This window comes from Rattus norvegicus, chromosome 7 (assembly GCF_036323735.1).
Source record: "Rattus norvegicus strain BN/NHsdMcwi chromosome 7, GRCr8, whole genome shotgun sequence".
NCBI lineage: Eukaryota > Metazoa > Chordata > Mammalia > Rodentia > Muridae > Rattus > Rattus norvegicus.
Window position 1 is genome coordinate 9,710,392 of NC_086025.1, and position 15,762 is coordinate 9,726,153.

The 15,762-nt window shown below is 56.5% G+C and overlaps 1 protein-coding gene across 4 annotated transcripts; it reads left to right on the top strand.

Annotated features, from left to right (window-relative positions):
* On the top strand, positions 1–15,641 carry Btbd2 (BTB domain containing 2). 4 transcript variants are annotated; one of them, XM_039080445.2, is made up of 9 exons: positions 1–2,177; positions 9,988–10,107; positions 10,786–10,942; positions 11,940–12,045; positions 12,822–13,019; positions 13,511–13,721; positions 13,914–14,001; positions 14,272–14,418; positions 14,522–15,641. In XM_039080445.2, the coding sequence occupies exons 1-9, from the start codon at positions 1,843–1,845 to the stop codon at positions 14,681–14,683; spliced, it is 1,524 nt and encodes a 507-aa protein (XP_038936373.1). In that variant the 5' UTR covers positions 1–1,842; the 3' UTR covers positions 14,684–15,641. The 4 variants fall into 4 exon arrangements, with proteins under 4 accessions (XP_038936373.1, XP_038936372.1, XP_063120164.1 ...); XM_039080444.2 differs by having other exon boundaries at positions 13–2,242; XM_063264094.1 differs by having other exon boundaries at positions 119–2,177; positions 13,529–13,721.
* Positions 15,642–15,762: the final 121 nt, after the last annotated feature.

Sequence of the window (15,762 nt, forward strand, 5' to 3'; positions counted from 1 at the left end):
TTGTTTGGTTTTGTTTTCCTGAGACAGGGTCTCACTGTGTAGCCCTGGCTGTCCTGCAACTCACTCTGTAGACCTGGCTGGCCTCAAACTCAGAGATCCCCCTGCCTCTGTCTCCGCAGTACTGGAACCGCAAGTATGACTTGCATTGAATTTTGACTGGATCAGCACGCTCCCACTCACAGGCTACTTTCCCTGTCCCTCAGTTTTGCTTTCTGGATTATTGGGCAGACCAGCTAACTGGCCCTGGGGTCCAGAGTTTGGGGTCTGGGGAAGGGGAACTAGAAAATGTAGGAGTCGGAGTTACAATCTGAGGAGTGTTGCCCACACTTGGATTCTACCCGTGGGCTCCAGGATTCACATTCTGGGTCTGGGTCCTGGAAGCTCCAGGCAGAGTGTGTTCAGGGCTCCAGACTCCTGGTTCCCTCCTATACCTGCCTCTCCATGCAGCCCCTCAACTCAGTTCTCCCAGCTCCCAGAAACCCCCCACCCCCACCCCAGTGTCTCTTAGGCCTTAGTCCCTCTCCCCTTCTAGCTCCTGCCCTCTCTCTCCCATCAGCTCCTCAGGTAAGCAGCACACCAGCTTTTTCCCCCTCCTTCCTCAGGTCTAGCCTGGTCTCACCTTCTCGTTGTACCTCACCCCACTTCTTTCCCTCATCATCCTTTCTGGGTTCCCAGTCGTTTGGGTTCTTAACGTTTTACAGCCTGAGCCTGAGCGGGGATTGGCTGGGCTCAGGGGCTCAGGCCTGGACTCTATAAACAGAGGTCCTGAGCCCTCATCGTCCTCAGTTCCTCCTGTTCCTCTGCCTCTCCTACCCTTCCCGCATCCACCATCTTCATAGGCCTACCTCTCCCTCTTCTCTTCCCTTTTCCATCCCTAGTCCTCCGTCATACCAGGACCCTTCCTCTCAAGTCCAGCTCTCTGCTGTGCGGTCCCCTCCTCCTCCCTGCCTTCTCTCCTTCAGTCCTCCCACCGGTTACTTCCTGCTCTCCCCTCCCTCCTCTGTCCGCCCCTCTCCACCTGTCCACTACTCCTAGGCCCTTCCCCTTCCTCCCTTTTCTCTTGACTTTCCTCTGGCTTCTTTCCCGGGTTCCACCCCTCTTCCTGATCCTTCCTCTCACCTGTGCTCGGCTCCCTCCTCCCACTCCTCCCCCATCTCCCATTTCTTCTCCCCAGGCTCCACTACTCTGGAAGCCCTGCCCCTCATCATGCTAGCTCTAGCCCTCCTCCCTCTGCTCCCCACTCCCTCTTTCCCTCCCCTCCCCCTCCTGTCGTTCCGTGCTTCTCTCCTCTGTCTGCCCTTTACCTCTCCTTGCTTCCCCTGGCTCTCTTCATCCTCCCCCTCCTGCCCTTGCTCCAATTCAGGGAGGGCCTAGGCCTCCATGGCCCCGACTACCTCCTCTAGCTCCTGTCTCTGTGCCTCGCCGTCACCACATCCTTCTCTTTCCTCCCATCCAATCCCTCCCGTTGCCCTCCTCTCGGTCCCAGTATCCATTTCTCCCTCCCATTTCCCTCCTTCCCTTTTCTCTCTCCCCCCCTCTTTCTTGTCTCACCAATCCTGTGCCTAGCCCTGCCACGCCCATCCTCCCTTCCTTCCTCTTCATGTTCACAATCGCTTCTCCCTCATCCTCTCCTCCTCTCCCCTCCCTCCCCATCTCTGCTTCCTATCTATCATCTTCCCCTGGTTCCTCTGCACGCCCCTCCGCCCCCTAGCCTTGCCCTTTCTCCCTCCCTTCTGTCCGCCCAGCGCCTCCTCCCTCTTTGTCTCCTCCCCTCGCTCCGCTCAGGTCCTGTCTCTCTTTAGCCCCGCCCCTCCCATCCTCCTCTTGGATGCCCCGCCCCCGATGACCACGCCTTCCGTGGCCCCGCCCCGCGCAGCAGCGACAAGATGGCGGCCGGCGGCAGCGGGCGCGCGTCTTGCCCGCCGGGGGTCGGGCCGGGCGCGGGCGGCCTGGGGCCAAGCGCCAACGCGGCCGCGGCCCCCAGCAACGCCGCCGCCTGTGCCTCGGGGCCTCCGCCGCCCCCGTCCCCGCCGCCTGGGCCCGGGACTGACGCGCAGGCCGTGGGCGAGGAGCGCGACGACGCGGGCCCGGGCGCGCTGCTGCGCGAGCCCGTGTACAACTGGCAGGCCACCAAGCCCACGGTGCAGGAGCGCTTCGCCTTCCTCTTCAACAACGAGGTGCTGTGCGACGTGCACTTCCTGGTGGGCAAGGGGCTCAGCTCGCAGCGCGTCCCCGCGCACAGGTGGGCCGCCGGGACGCGCCCGGACCCTGCAACCCCAGACCCTGCATCCCCGGACCCTGAACCCCACCCGGACCCTGCACCCCAGGAACCAGCACCCTGGAACCCTGCACCCTACCCGGGACCGTGCATCACAGACCATGCACCCTTCCTGGACCTTGCACTCCAAACCTTGTAGCCCACTCACACCCTGCACCCCCCATTCTGTTCCCCACCCGAAGCCTGCACTTCACCTGGACCCTGGACCCTGGACCCCATAAGCCAATACCTTACCCGAGACCTTGAACTCTACCTAGGACTGTGCACCTCAGACCATGCACCCCACCCAGGCCCTGCATTGCAAACCCTGCAGTCAGACCTTGCACTCTATTTGACTCCTGCAACCCAACCCTAATCCCAAGAACCTGGACTGCACCCAGATTCTTTACTCCTAGATTCTGCACCCCAGACCTTACACTCTGGAACTCTGCACCCCAAGAACCTGTAATCCACCCAGGACCATGTACCTCAGACTCTACACCCTACCCAGACCTTTTACCATCCCTGAACTCTGAGTCTGGAACATCAGGTTTTTACCTTAGGATTCCTGACCACCCCCTCCCCCAACCTGAACCTGGTTCTCATATCCTCCTTCCCCTACCCTACTTCTTGAACATGGGAACCTCCCACCCCTGATGGTTCTATTGGCTCCAGCCTCCCTTGAACCTTGTTCTAGGGCCATTTTATTTTGTCCTCAGGTCCTGTTCCTGCTCCTCTCTATCCTCGGTCCTTTTTGGTCCCTGGATCCCCTAGTCACCCCAACATTCCTTGTTCTCCAGCTTATCGGGTTCTAGGGCACCCTCTTCATTCCCACTCATGACCCCTTAGGTCCCCTCCTTACCCCATCATCTCGAACCCTGCTTTCACACCATCTGACCTACTGTCCCTATCAGACACTCTTGCCTCTTGTTCTTCCAGTCCTGACTTTCCAGCCTGTCTGAGCCATCACCCCCAGACCTCACCATGGCCCCAGTGAATTGAGCTCTTTGGGAGTGGTCCAGGGTCTGGCACAGCCTCAGAAAGGATTGAGGCCTTCCAGAGTCCCTGTGCAAGCTGCAGTGAGATGTACTGCCTGCCGATGCAGTTCTTGACACATGGGCCCGATTCCATGTGGCAGTTCGTCTGGCTTGGTGGCAGACTGGGGAATGTGGAAGTGGGTGTGTGTAGACCCGGGAAGGAGAGAAGTGGTCTTTTGCTCTTAGGAGTGCTGGAGGGGCAGGGGTGAGGGGGCAGTGTAGACTTAGGACTCCCACCTAAGTGGGAGCCAGAAGCAGGCCAGAGCAAGAGGAAGGAGGGTGCTGTCGCCCCTGTCGAGCTTGTAGAGAGTGAGGCCTTGGCAGGTGCTATGGTGGGTAGCGGAGGACCTGGCTTCCAAGTGGATGAGGTTTCTTAGTGGTGCCATGGAGGGCTGCTGAGAGGTCGGTGATCTGACTTGTGGAAGGTACCAGAAAGACCCTTCAGGTCCTTCCTTCTTTATTTCAAATTCTCTGGGCCTCAGTTTCCCTACCTGGGAACTGGACTCATTTAGATAACCCTGTCTGGGACTGCTAGAATGTGTTGCCTTTATCCTGTACTTGTAACAGTCTCTTGTAGCTCAACATAGACGAGTCCAAAGGTTGCTGTGGGAAGGGACATGAGATCTTCTGCCAGAATTGGCATCCCTAGGCCTGGCTCCTACCCATGAACAACGTAGCTTAGGGTTGACGTCAGTGTAGCCTCCAGAAGCAATGTGTGTGGTGACCCAGGCCATGAACTCGGTTACTTCTTCACTGAGGCAGGAGGATTGCAAACTCCAGGTCAATCTGGGCAACCTAGGGAAATCCTGTCAGAAAAACTCAGGTGTGGTGGCACATGCCTTTAGTCCCAGCACTTGTGAGTTCAAAGCCAGCATGGCCAATAGCAAGTTCTAGAACAGCCAGGGCTACTTTTTTTTTTTTTTTTTTTTTTTGGTTCTTTTTTTCGGAGCTGGGGACCGAACCCAGGGCCTTGCGCTTCCTAGGTAAGTGCTCTACCACTGAGCTAAATCCCCAGCCCCCAGCCAGGGCTACTTAATTAGACCCTGTCTCAAAAAGCAAACAAAGAAAGAAACGAAGAAAGATTAAAAAAAAAGAAATACGGGGGTTGGGGATTTAGCTCAGTGGTAGAGCGCTCAAGGCCCTGGGTTTGGTCCCCAGCTCCGAAAAAAAGAAAAAAGAAAGAAAGAAAGAAAGAAAGAAAGAAAGAAAGAAAGAAAGAAAGAAATACAAGTAAATTGAAGTCAGAGGGCATGGCTTAGGATCCCCCAGTGAAGGGCTGGGAGTGCCAGTCCTGGTTCACTGCCCAGCACTGGAAAGTAAGATTGTTTAAGGAGGATGGAGACATGGACCGTGCTTACGAGGTTTTGCTGCTCTAGCAGAGGACCTTTGGATTCAACTTCCAGTGTCTGCATTGGTGTAGCTCTAGATCGCATAGTTCTGAAACCTCTGGTCCCTGAGGGCATTGTACTCACAGGCCCATAACTTAAAAGAACAACTCCTCTTGGGGCTGGAGAGATGGCTCTGGTTTAGAGCACTTCTGCTCTTCCGGAGGTCCTGAGTTTAATTCCCAACAACCACATGGTGGCTCACAAACATCTGTGTAATGAGGTCTGGGAGGACCTCCCAGCAGCTTCATGTGGCCTCTGCAGACCTGGGTTCCAGAACCTGGACTTTAGGACCCATGTCACACTGTGATTCTTCCCTTGTCCTGGGTCCTGCGGAAGAATCCAGGGCGGTGTGCGGGTAGACAGATACTCTACTGAGGCATACCCTGAGGCTCTGAATCCCTGAGGCTTCTGGCCACTGTGTGTGACCACAGAACCAGACAGAGCTACTGTAGTCAGTGCGATGACTCAGATTGAAGGCAGTACCTGCAGGGCTCCTGGCTGGGCCTCCATCAAGGTCACAAATGCCAAGGAGCAAGTCTTGGGAGTCTGTCTGCGCAGAGGGCTGCCAGGCCCCCTACTTTGGCTGGGTCCTGGCTGGGCACCTGGACTGACACTAGAGAAAAGCTCCGTGACACCTGAGGCCACTCAGAGAAGCAGTGTGACAAGCTGACTAGTGCATGCCTGTCACCAGCCTGTGGGAGGGAGCTGAGGCAGGAGGACCAGAGGTTCTGCTACTTAATGAGTTAGAGGCCAGCTTGGGCTATATGCGTCCCTGTCTACAAAACAAAGAAAAGAGGAATTGAGGAGACAGTTCCGTGGATAAAGTTTGCACTGATAGAAAAGGTGGACCAACAGCTAAGAAGACAGGGGATCCTTGGCACAACCTAGAGGTTCAGTGAGATCCTGTCTCAGTAGACACTTGTGATCCCGGTACTCACCTGGCCCGCAAATTAATTGAAAAGACCAGACATGAAGAGCTTTCAACTAGGGTTGATGTATCTCAGTGGTAGAGTACTCCTGGGTTCAAGCCCCGGTCTTAAAAAGAAAATGTTTTGACCAGCTATATAGTCTCCATAGCAACTGTTCGACTGGGCACAGACAGCAGGAGCTTCAATAAGCAGTTTTGTTCATGCAAAACAGTTTTGACAAGAACCAGGGCACGTGTGTGTGTGTGTGTGTGTGTGTGTGTGTGTGTGTGTGTGTGTCCATCCGTCCTTCCATCCATCCGTCTGTCCCCAGTGCATGTTCTAATGCTTTTGCTGCTGTTTGTTTTTAAGACAGACTGGCCTGGGACTCAGCAGTAGCTCCAGCAGTCCTATTGCAGTCCCCCAACCTGGTCCTCCCAAGAACTGAAATGACAGGCCTGCCCCTCCATGCCCTGCCCCTCTGGCAATCTCTGAGGAGGCTCCCACCCAGCCAGCCTTTTCCAAGGTAGCTGCAGTTTTCCACACCACCTTGCCACGTGGCTTCTGAAGCCATCTGGGTCCACTTGGGAACAGTGGGCAGAGCTTCTGCCTAGGTGCTTGTCTTTAGGGTGTGGAGTGCTTGTGTGGCTCCTCCCAATGCCCCATTGGGTCCCTTCTGAAGCCATCAGCCTGGGCACCTCCTTGTGGGCAGATCCCCAGTTTTGCAGGCCATCCGGTTTTGGGACACATGATTTCCCTTTGTATGTCTCTCTGGTCCTGTCTGACCAGGCTGAGGTTGGACCCAGGGCCTTGTGTCTGCTAAGCTCTCATCCCACCCACCATAGTACCTTTGTATGTTTTTGTTTGTTTGTTTGTTTGTTTTTTTCTGGAGCTGGGGACTGAACCCAGGGCCTTGCGCTTGCTAGGCAAGCGCTCTACCACTGAGCCAAATCCCCAACCCCTTTGTTTGGTTTTGAGACTGGGTCTTGCTACAGCACCCAAGCTGACTCTAGCCACAATCCTCCTGCCTGGGCTGCTGGGGCCCGGGATGACAGACCCAGGCCTCCATGACTGGCTTAGTTATTGTAGTTTCTCAGTGGTTTGTTCTGTGCTGACCGAGAAACCACGTTCACTGTATTCTCTCAAACTTCCTTCATAGCTGGGCAAGTGGCACACACTTCTAATCCCAGAGCCCAGGAGACAGAGGCAGGTACCTCTCTGTGAGTTCCAGGCCAGCCTGGTCTACAGAGCAAGTTCCAGGCTAACCAGGGCTACACAGTGCAATTCTTTAAATTAAATAATATAAGCTGTTTTCGACACCTGTCCCTCTAGCATTCTGGAAGCCCTGTCAGGACAATCAAGGGTTTGAGTTTCGCCTGCGCTGCCTCAGTTCTGTCTTTTGAGACAGGATTTTGCTGTGCAGACCAGCCTGGGTACAGCACTGAGAAATGAGTCTGCTTTTCCTTCAAGTGCTGGGGGTAAAGGTGTGGCCCCCACTCCTTTCCCATTCATGGCTTTTGACGAGTGTGATAGGGATCCGAGTGCATACCCTCTCCCTGGAGCTCGCCAGGGTCAGGCTGTTTGTCTCCGTGCACTTGTGGCATCGGAGGCTCCACACTGGGAACTGGGCTGCGTGCCTGGAGCTCTCCTTTCACAGGCCACTTCTGTAAGACTCCTGGCCTTCAGGCTTGTCATCCCAACACTCTTGGGGGCTGAGGCAGGAGGATCTCCAGTTCAAGGGCAGCCCAGATTACATGGTTAGACCCCATCTGAAACAAACAACAACCGAAGATATATTCTAGCCAGGCAGTGGGTGCAGGCCTTTACTCCCAGCGCTCAGAAGGCAGAGGCAGGGGTTGGGGATTTAGCTCAGTGGTAGAGCGCTTGCCTAGCAAACGCAAGACCCTGGGTTCGGTCCGAAAAAAAGAAAAAGAAAAAAAAAAAAAAAAAAAAAAAAGGCAGAGGCAGCAAGGTCTCTGTGAGCTCCAGGTTAACCTGGTCTCCACAGGTTAACTGCTGCACAGAGAAACCCTGACTCAAAAACAAGAACAAAAGATTTAATTTAATTGTGTGTTTGTGTGCATATGTGTCTTTCTGTGTGTATATCTGTTCAGGCCTGTGCTCATGTTGTGGGTATGTGTTCATACATGTGTTCATGTGTGTGTTCATGTGTGCACCTGCCTGTAGAACTTAGGCATTGGGTCCCCGGAGCCAGCTGTGAGCTGCACTGGGCTCTTTGCAAAAGAGTGTGTGGTCTTAACCATTGAACCATCTGTCTAGTGCCCGTTCATCACTTCAATTTGACTTGAGCATGGCTCACTGAGGCCAAGGCCACTGGCACCCTGCAGGCCGCACCACTGCCCAGCACTTGCCATCTGCCCAAGGCTAACTCCCGAGTCCTCCCCATGTCTGGTTCCCCCAGTCTGAGCTATGTGAGTAGCAGTTTGGTGCTCCATTGTGTAGGTGGAGCATACCGTGTCTGTCCATACTTGATACATGGTGATTGGCATGTATACGTGTGTGCGTGTCCCTTACAAAGAGCTGCAGAGGCCGCAGTGGACAAGGTAAAAGCTGGACACTAAAGTCTGAAGGCAGCTGGGGTGTCTGCAGGAGGGCAGAGGTGCTGACAAGCAGCGTGGCCTGGGCACCCCCTGGGATGGGCCCCACTTTGTTGCTGTGGAGCTCAGGAGGCCGGGCGTGAGCATCCCTACCAGGTGGTCATGGTCACACCAGTGCAGCTGCGTGCCTGAGTTCTGCTTTGGGCTTCTGCGTGGGGGCATGGAGGCTTCCTAACCAGAAAGGCTCAGGCAGAGTCTTTCCTGACTTACGCTGCGTGGGCCTGGGAGCAGTCAGGTTGCCCAGCCCCCACCCAGGGACTGGGATGAGGACAGGAGCTGGGAGGCTGGAGGGCCCTGGCTGAGCTGTGTCTTTCCACCATTGGGACCCTAGAGCCAAGACCCTCGTCTAGGCAGCTACACTCTTTCCAAGGCTCCCAGGTGGGTCCTTTCTGTCTGTCTGTCCCAGCTCTGGTTTCTGATGCCCAAGAGCTTGTGGCTACACGATCCAGTGTCGGGCGCGGTTTGTCCTCAGCCAGCTCCGCTTTGATTTTGCAGTGAGGGTCATGAAATGTACAGGCATGCACATGCTACATGGGTGCTGTGCTGCTGAACCCACGCCACAGCCCTCACTGGGGGATTCTAGGCAGGGCTCCACCCCTAATCCATTAGTCTTCATTTTTTAGTTTTTGAGAAAAGGGTCTCATTGACTTGCTCGGGTTTCCCTGAACTGAATAACTGTGGTAATAGAGCACCTCCTGCCAGCTATCAGCTCTTTCTTTGTCTGTCTGTATGTCTGTCTGTGTTCCCTCCGGAAGGTCCCTGTCATGCAGTTAGACCCTGCTTCCTGGTGCACTTGGTTGCTACCTAGGGCGTGGTAGTGTCTGCCTGGTCTGATCCTGGCATCCAAGGTGAGAGTCAGCAGTGGCTGGACTCTCAGCAGGAGGAGCCTCCGACGAGGGTAGACTCTCCCCCACGGGATGGACCCTAGAGTCTGTGGAGGGTTGCAGGCCTTGTCCAGTTTGAGCAGTGGGCTCTGATATGACTCCTAGCTCTGCCTTACCCACGGTGCGTGGGTCTTTCTGCCTGGCTAGGGTGTCCAGCTGGAGAAGCTGCTCAGAGCCCCTCTGTCACTATGGGGACATCTGGGTGGGACACATCCCCACAGAGCAAGCTTATTCTGTGACCCAGCAGCCATTTCCACACACGTGCATGATAGGGTGCTGGGCTGGCTCTGTGGCCATTGTCTTCTCTTAGAGCATGAGCTGTGTCCTGAGCTAAGTCACTGAGGGTCTTGAGGCTGGCCACCATGCCATCCATTGTGCCACAGCTCATCCACTCTGCAGCAACTGGAATGGTCACTGCAGTCACATGACCCAGTTTCCTCTCATTCCCTCTCAGCATCACAGGCTCTCCTGCTCCCCAAGCCTTAGCAGCCTCCTTGAGCTGTGTGGCCTCTGACCCAGGCTGTCTACTCACATTCTGCTTCTCCATGTTGAGGGTCAGGTCCCTAAGCTTATTGTCAAGGCCTAGGGAAATGAGGGTGGGGAAGGGAGTGGGCGGGGAGAGGACATGAGTTCTGGGGGCGGGGTTGAATGCATAAGAGTGAGGAGGGGAGGGCTGAGGGAAGGCAGGAGGAGGGAGAGACACATAAAGGAATGTAGACTGCCTCTCATCCTGGCCCTTCTATAGCCTCCTCTTTCCAGTTCCCTCCTAGAAGGATCTCCCTCTACCAGGGTTGGCAGGAGTCTGTGCAGGCGGGTGTGACAGGGGACACTGGCTGGCCTGGGCTGGATGGAGGCCAGCAGCAGGACTAACGGACAGACACCCTCTCTTCTTACACAGGTTTGTGCTTGCTGTAGGCAGTGCTGTGTTTGACGCCATGTTCAATGGCGGGATGGCTACTACTTCCACTGAGATCGAGCTGCCCGACGTGGAGCCTGCTGCCTTCCTGGCGCTGCTCAAGTACGTGTCCAGGTGCTTCTGACCATGGGGGATAGTAGGGTGTGGAGAGCCAGACAGGCCCTGGGGACGCCTGAGGAGCCCACCCGGGGCAGCATGCTGCAACTTTCCTGGAGTGTGTAACTCACAACTTCTCGGAGTGTTTTCTGGGCTGGAGAGATGGTTCAGCACCCCAACCCTCGGGATGGTCAACTGGTTCCTAGGTCTGGCCAAGTCCAGTCCCAGAGGACCCGACACAGACATACTATTGTTTTTATATCTTTTAAAAGAAGGCTTTTAATTTTGTTAATGTTTTGAAATAGCCTGTATGCAAAACTGGCAAGTGTGCTTGTGTGCCACGCCTAGCCTGCAGCGCTGGGATGGAGCCAGTCCGTGCCCACCCAGCCCGCGGTCAGTGTGGTGCAGACAAACATATTGTCCCCAAGAGGCCCACCACCACGTGTGCTTTGCCCATGAGTGCCTAAGGTCGGCCACGGGGCCATGGGCTGTGAGCTGCAGCTAGCTCAGGCATGTGTTAGCCTAGGATGGCCTGTGCATAGCTACCTCAGGTGACAGCCCCAGGCCAGGAGACAATGGCAGACACCAATTCCAGGAGGGTCCTGAGCAGTGTGACTCGAACCTGTGGTGCCTGGCCAGGAGGAGCGGCTGTGGGTTCACACCGCCAGTCCGTGTCTCCTGCAGGTTCCTGTACTCAGACGAAGTGCAGATCGGGCCCGAGACAGTGATGACCACACTGTACACTGCCAAGAAGTATGCGGTGCCCGCGCTCGAGGCTCACTGTGTGGAGTTCCTGAAGAAGCACCTGCGGGCTGACAATGCCTTCATGTTGCTCACACAGGTGGGTGTGGTCCTTAGGGCCCAGCAGCTCCCGCACTCCAGGGTGACGCCCTGCATGTGGTGTACATGTGGCGCATGTGTGCCTGTGTGGCCACGCTGAGGCCGGGCTGCCTCCTGTCTTGCCACGGGCCACTTGTCCTCTTTCTTTTTTTTCATTCTTTTTTCGTTTTTGTTGGTTTGGTTTTGGAGATGGGGTCTGTCTCACTATGTAGCCCCAGAACTCACTACATAGGCCCGACTAGCCTGACCTCACAGCTCCCCCTGCCTCTGCCTCCCCAGGGCTGAGATTAAAGGTGTGCACTGCCACTGCACTGCTCTCACACTTTGGGCCTCTGCTTTAATTTTTCACTGTGTGTGTGTGTGTGTGTGTGTGTGTGTGTGTGTGTGTGTGTCCCCAGAAGACCCTGGCCTCCTCTCATGCTGGAGTTCCCGGGGGCTGTGGGCCACCAGGCTACATGCTGGGATTTAAGTCAGTGTTGATCCTCTGCGCTGACCTCTCAGCCCTCCACCTGGGCCTGGAGGGTAGAGTAGGCTAGCCCATAGTTACTACTCTGTGTATGAGCGTCGGTGTGGCTCAGACCCATGTGGCATTTTGTATGAAATCAGTTCTGTCTCTACCATTGGAGCCCTCAAGATGGAGCTCAGGCTTGGTGTCCAGTACTGGACAGTGTGGTTGGCCCCACTCCCAGCTACTTGGTGTGTGCTGGACCTTTTGCTGAGCTGTGCCCTGGCTCTCCCAGAGCTTTGGTTCTGTGACTCTCATTTCTGATGTGTCACTCCTTTAGGGAATGGCCTCAGATCCCAGGCTTGGTGACAGCATTGTCACCTGCTGGGTGCTCACAGCCTTGTTTTGCAATTGTCTCCTGGTGCCCAGGCTGTCCTGAGCCCTCCATCCCCCTGCCTCAGCCTCCTCATGCTAGGGTGTCAGGACAGGCATGGCTCCACATTGGGCAGACTGCATTGCCTGTGTTGACAGTGCTGACCTCCCCTCTCTCTAGGCACGGCTCTTTGATGAGCCACAGCTGGCCAGCCTGTGCCTGGAGAGCATAGACAAGAACACGGCTGACGCCATTGCTGCCGAGGGCTTCACCGACATTGACCTGGGTGAGTGAGTTGGGCCAGTGGCTGTCAAGTGATGATTGCATGGGCTGGGGGTAAAGGGAGGGGCTTGGGTCAGGTTGGAGATTCTGATTCAAAGATGACAGGAAACCCACCTCCTGAGTGACGTGACATGGTGGACTAGGTGGCTCAGATGCAGTAGGACTGGGTATCGAGGCTTGGCCTGTGCTGAGGTCTGGGGTCACTGTGACTCCTGCCTAGGGAGACTGCCTGGCCTTCTATGGTGCCATCTGCAGATGCCGTAGAAGGGCCCTGTGGCTCTTGCTGATGGCTCTGTGGGCTAAATAGTTCCTGAGAAGATGCCGGGCTGTTGGAGGGCCAGAACAGAGTACACAGCTGCAGGAAGTTGGGGTGTGCACCTGTGATCCCAGTCCTCAGGAGGCTGAGGCAGGCGGATTGTTGTGAATTACAGACTTCCTAGGCTATAGTGAGACCCTTTCTCAAAAAGGAGGAGGGCTGGCACTCAGCCCTTGCTGGCCTGTTATCCCCATACTCAAGAGGTCGGGCTGAGGGCAGAGCTAGTCTCCCTACACAGTGATTTCAGGGCCAGTTTGAACTCCATCAGACTGGGTGGGAGGAAGGTAGGGAGTAAGAACAAAGGAGACAGTGCTTAGGGAGGGCCATGTGTCAATAAAACTTCATTGATAAACATGGACAGAGACCATAATTGCCGCGGCCTGGCTCTAAGGTAGGTCCGTGTGCAGCGTGTTGACACATGGCCCTTACAGGGCACCTGGGCTCACAGCCTCTCTCTACCGCAGACACACTGGTGGCAGTGCTGGAACGAGATACCCTGGGCATTCGTGAGGTTCGGCTCTTCAATGCGGTCGTGCGCTGGTCCGAGGCTGAGTGTCAACGGCAGCAACTCCAGGTGACACCAGAGAACAAGAGGAAGGTGCTGGGCAAGGCCCTGGGTCTCATCAGATTCCCCCTGATGACCATTGAGGAGTTTGCTGCAGGTAACAGACTTGAATGGCAGCCACTGCTCCCACAGCCTCTCCCACCCACGCCACCACTATACCCATACCTGTGAGCCTGTGACTCTGGGGTCTCCAGACATGGGGGTCACGTCTTATGAGCCACTCAGGATCCAGCTTTGGGCTGGATCTCAGCTGGTAGATGAGTTGCCTAGCATGTATGGGTTTGGGGTCTGCCATCTTCCTGGCCCTTAGAAAGGCTGCAGCTTGGTGACACACTGGCTGGGAAGCCACCCTCTCTGGCCTGGGAGCCTGTGTACAAGCTCTACCCAGTATGAAGCAAGGGTGTTCTACAGCAGGGCCCTAGAGGGACCCACACATGTGGGAGTCTGCCAGCCCAAAATGCCAGGCAGAAAGAAGAACATCATGGTGGGTCCCAGGAAGGAAGTACCCCTCAACTAGACCAGGTCCTGATAATGAGATACCCCACCTTGAGGCCAGATCCTGAGTCTGCCTTCCCTTCCTGCTGTCAGCCAGCCCTTTGCCCGCAGGCCCGGCACAGTCTGGCATCCTGGTGGACCGGGAGGTGGTCAGCCTCTTCCTACATTTTACTGTCAACCCCAAGCCTCGTGTTGAGTTCATCGACCGGCCCCGGTGCTGCCTGCGGGGCAAGGAGTGTAGCATTAACCGGTTCCAGCAAGTGGAGAGCCGCTGGGGCTACAGCGGCACCAGTGACCGCATCAGGTGAGACCTTGGCAGCTTGGCTGCGGAGATAGGTGGGAAAGGAGTGGTCAGCAGGGACTGGTGCGGGTAGGTGAAGCTTCGGTCCGTCTGTCCGGAATGGGCAGTGTACCCTCCCCACAGCTCCAGGCTGCTCCACGGCAGAGCCTCATGGGCTCAGGACATTGTCCCATCTGCTGCTCGATGCCTTCGCAGGTTCTCGGTCAACAAGCGCATCTTCGTGGTGGGCTTTGGGCTCTATGGATCCATCCACGGGCCGACTGACTACCAGGTGAACATCCAGGTAGGTCATTCGCCGGCCCCTTCCTGCCTCCCGGCCACGCCCACAGCCTCGTCCCGTGCCATCCCCTGCACACTGCACCCCCTAACTCCTACCCCCACAGGCAGCCAGAGCTCAGATGCACCTTGGTCCCACAAGTCCATCAGGTCCTCTTGACACGCCCCCGCCCCCTTGAGACCACGCCCCCGGGTGCCCAGGCCACACCCTTCTCAGGCCCTGCAGTCCCTGATTGCTCAGCTCAGACCCTGGCAGCTGAGCGGTCTCTGTCCCCAGATCATCCACACAGACAGCAACACAGTCCTTGGCCAGAACGACACGGGTTTCAGCTGCGACGGGTCTGCCAGCACCTTCCGTGTTATGTTCAAGGAGCCCGTGGAGGTCCTGCCCAATGTGAACTACACCGCCTGTGCCACGCTGAAGGTGGGGTCTGCACTGCACCCGAGGGCTTGTTCCCGGTCCCTGCAGGTTCTGCCCCTCTCTTGGGAGCAACCTGACCTCACTATGCCTCCCACCCCCGCTTCAGGGCCCGGACTCTCACTATGGCACCAAAGGTCTTCGCAAGGTGACCCACGAGTCCCCCACCACGGGGGCTAAGACCTGCTTCACCTTCTGTTACGCGGCTGGGAACAATAACGGCACGTCTGTGGAGGATGGGCAGATCCCCGAAATCATCTTCTACACCTAGGTCATCAACCCAGGTCACCCCGGCCAGCCACAGGCCTGCCACCCTCCCACCACTTCCCACACCATCACGGAAGGGGCTGCCTGTGGCCACAGTGACAAGTGGGACCGCCTGACCCAAAGCACTGGGGAGGCGCTTAGGCCATGGGCTGGGCCCGGTCGGTCGAGACAATCCCTCAGTCATGGGGGGCAGAGTGGGCCTGACTTGGATGGACAGCTGTCAGGCCCGAGCGAGCGTTGTGGGTCGCAGTCCCTGAAGCTCAGGGGCAGCAGGCCAGCTCCGAGCCCCGGTGCTGCCCCTCCCGCTCGGCTCGCTCTCCTCCGTTCTCTGCAACTGCACACTGCACACTGCAATGCATTCGAGCCCATGCTCAGCTGGAGCCTGCGCATGTGCGCGGGCCTCTCCTCCAGCCAGCAGTCTGGGTTCATGTTCCTTTCCGTCTCCGCTGCTCCCTGGGAGGGTCCCAGGTCCTGCTGCCCCCCTGAAACCCTGGCCTCCCGGGCATGTACACAGAGTCTCTAGGAGGTCTGCCCCAGGGTGGTAACATGTGCGCCATGGTTCCTACTTCTCATAGCAGCGCCAGTGCCAGGCCAGCACTGCCCACCTAAGGTGGACGGGCGCCTTACTATTGTGCCCGCAGAGCTCAGCCTTGCCCTGCAGGGTCTGAGCAGGTCAGGCCCATCAAGATGCACTGGGCACCCAGGTGGCCTGATGTGGCACCCAGGGGTACACAGAACACCCCTGTACATATCACGGCCCTGGCCCTCTAGGCTACTACATACCCTGTCCAGTGCTGTCCCAGAAGGCGCAGTCTCCAGTTTGGGGTTCCACTTCCTCATGTATCCATACCAGTGACCTCCTGCCCAGGACCCATGCCCATCCCAAAGCCATGGGAGCTGTGCCCTCCACTGTGTCCCCAAATGATTTTTTTTTTAAAATAAAGGAAAACATCTGTCTTGAACCACTGAGTGCCATATCCTCTGTTATGTGGCTGGAAGTGGGAGCTTCAGCCACCCATGCTGTTCCTTGAGGATGCTGTCAGCCACAGTACCCCAAAGGGACAAAACAGCAGGCAGCCAGGC

Coding starts and splice junctions, on each gene's coding strand:
- Btbd2 (XM_039080444.2), top strand. CDS start 1,887: ATGGCGGCCGGCGGCAGCGGGCGCGCGTCTTGCCCGCCGGGGGTCGGG. Junction 13,722..13,913: donor GGCACCAGTGACCGCATCAG/GTGAGACCTTGG, acceptor ATGCCTTCGCAG/GTTCTCGGTCAACAAGCGCA. Junction 14,419..14,521: donor CCGCCTGTGCCACGCTGAAG/GTGGGGTCTGCA, acceptor CCCCCGCTTCAG/GGCCCGGACTCTCACTATGG.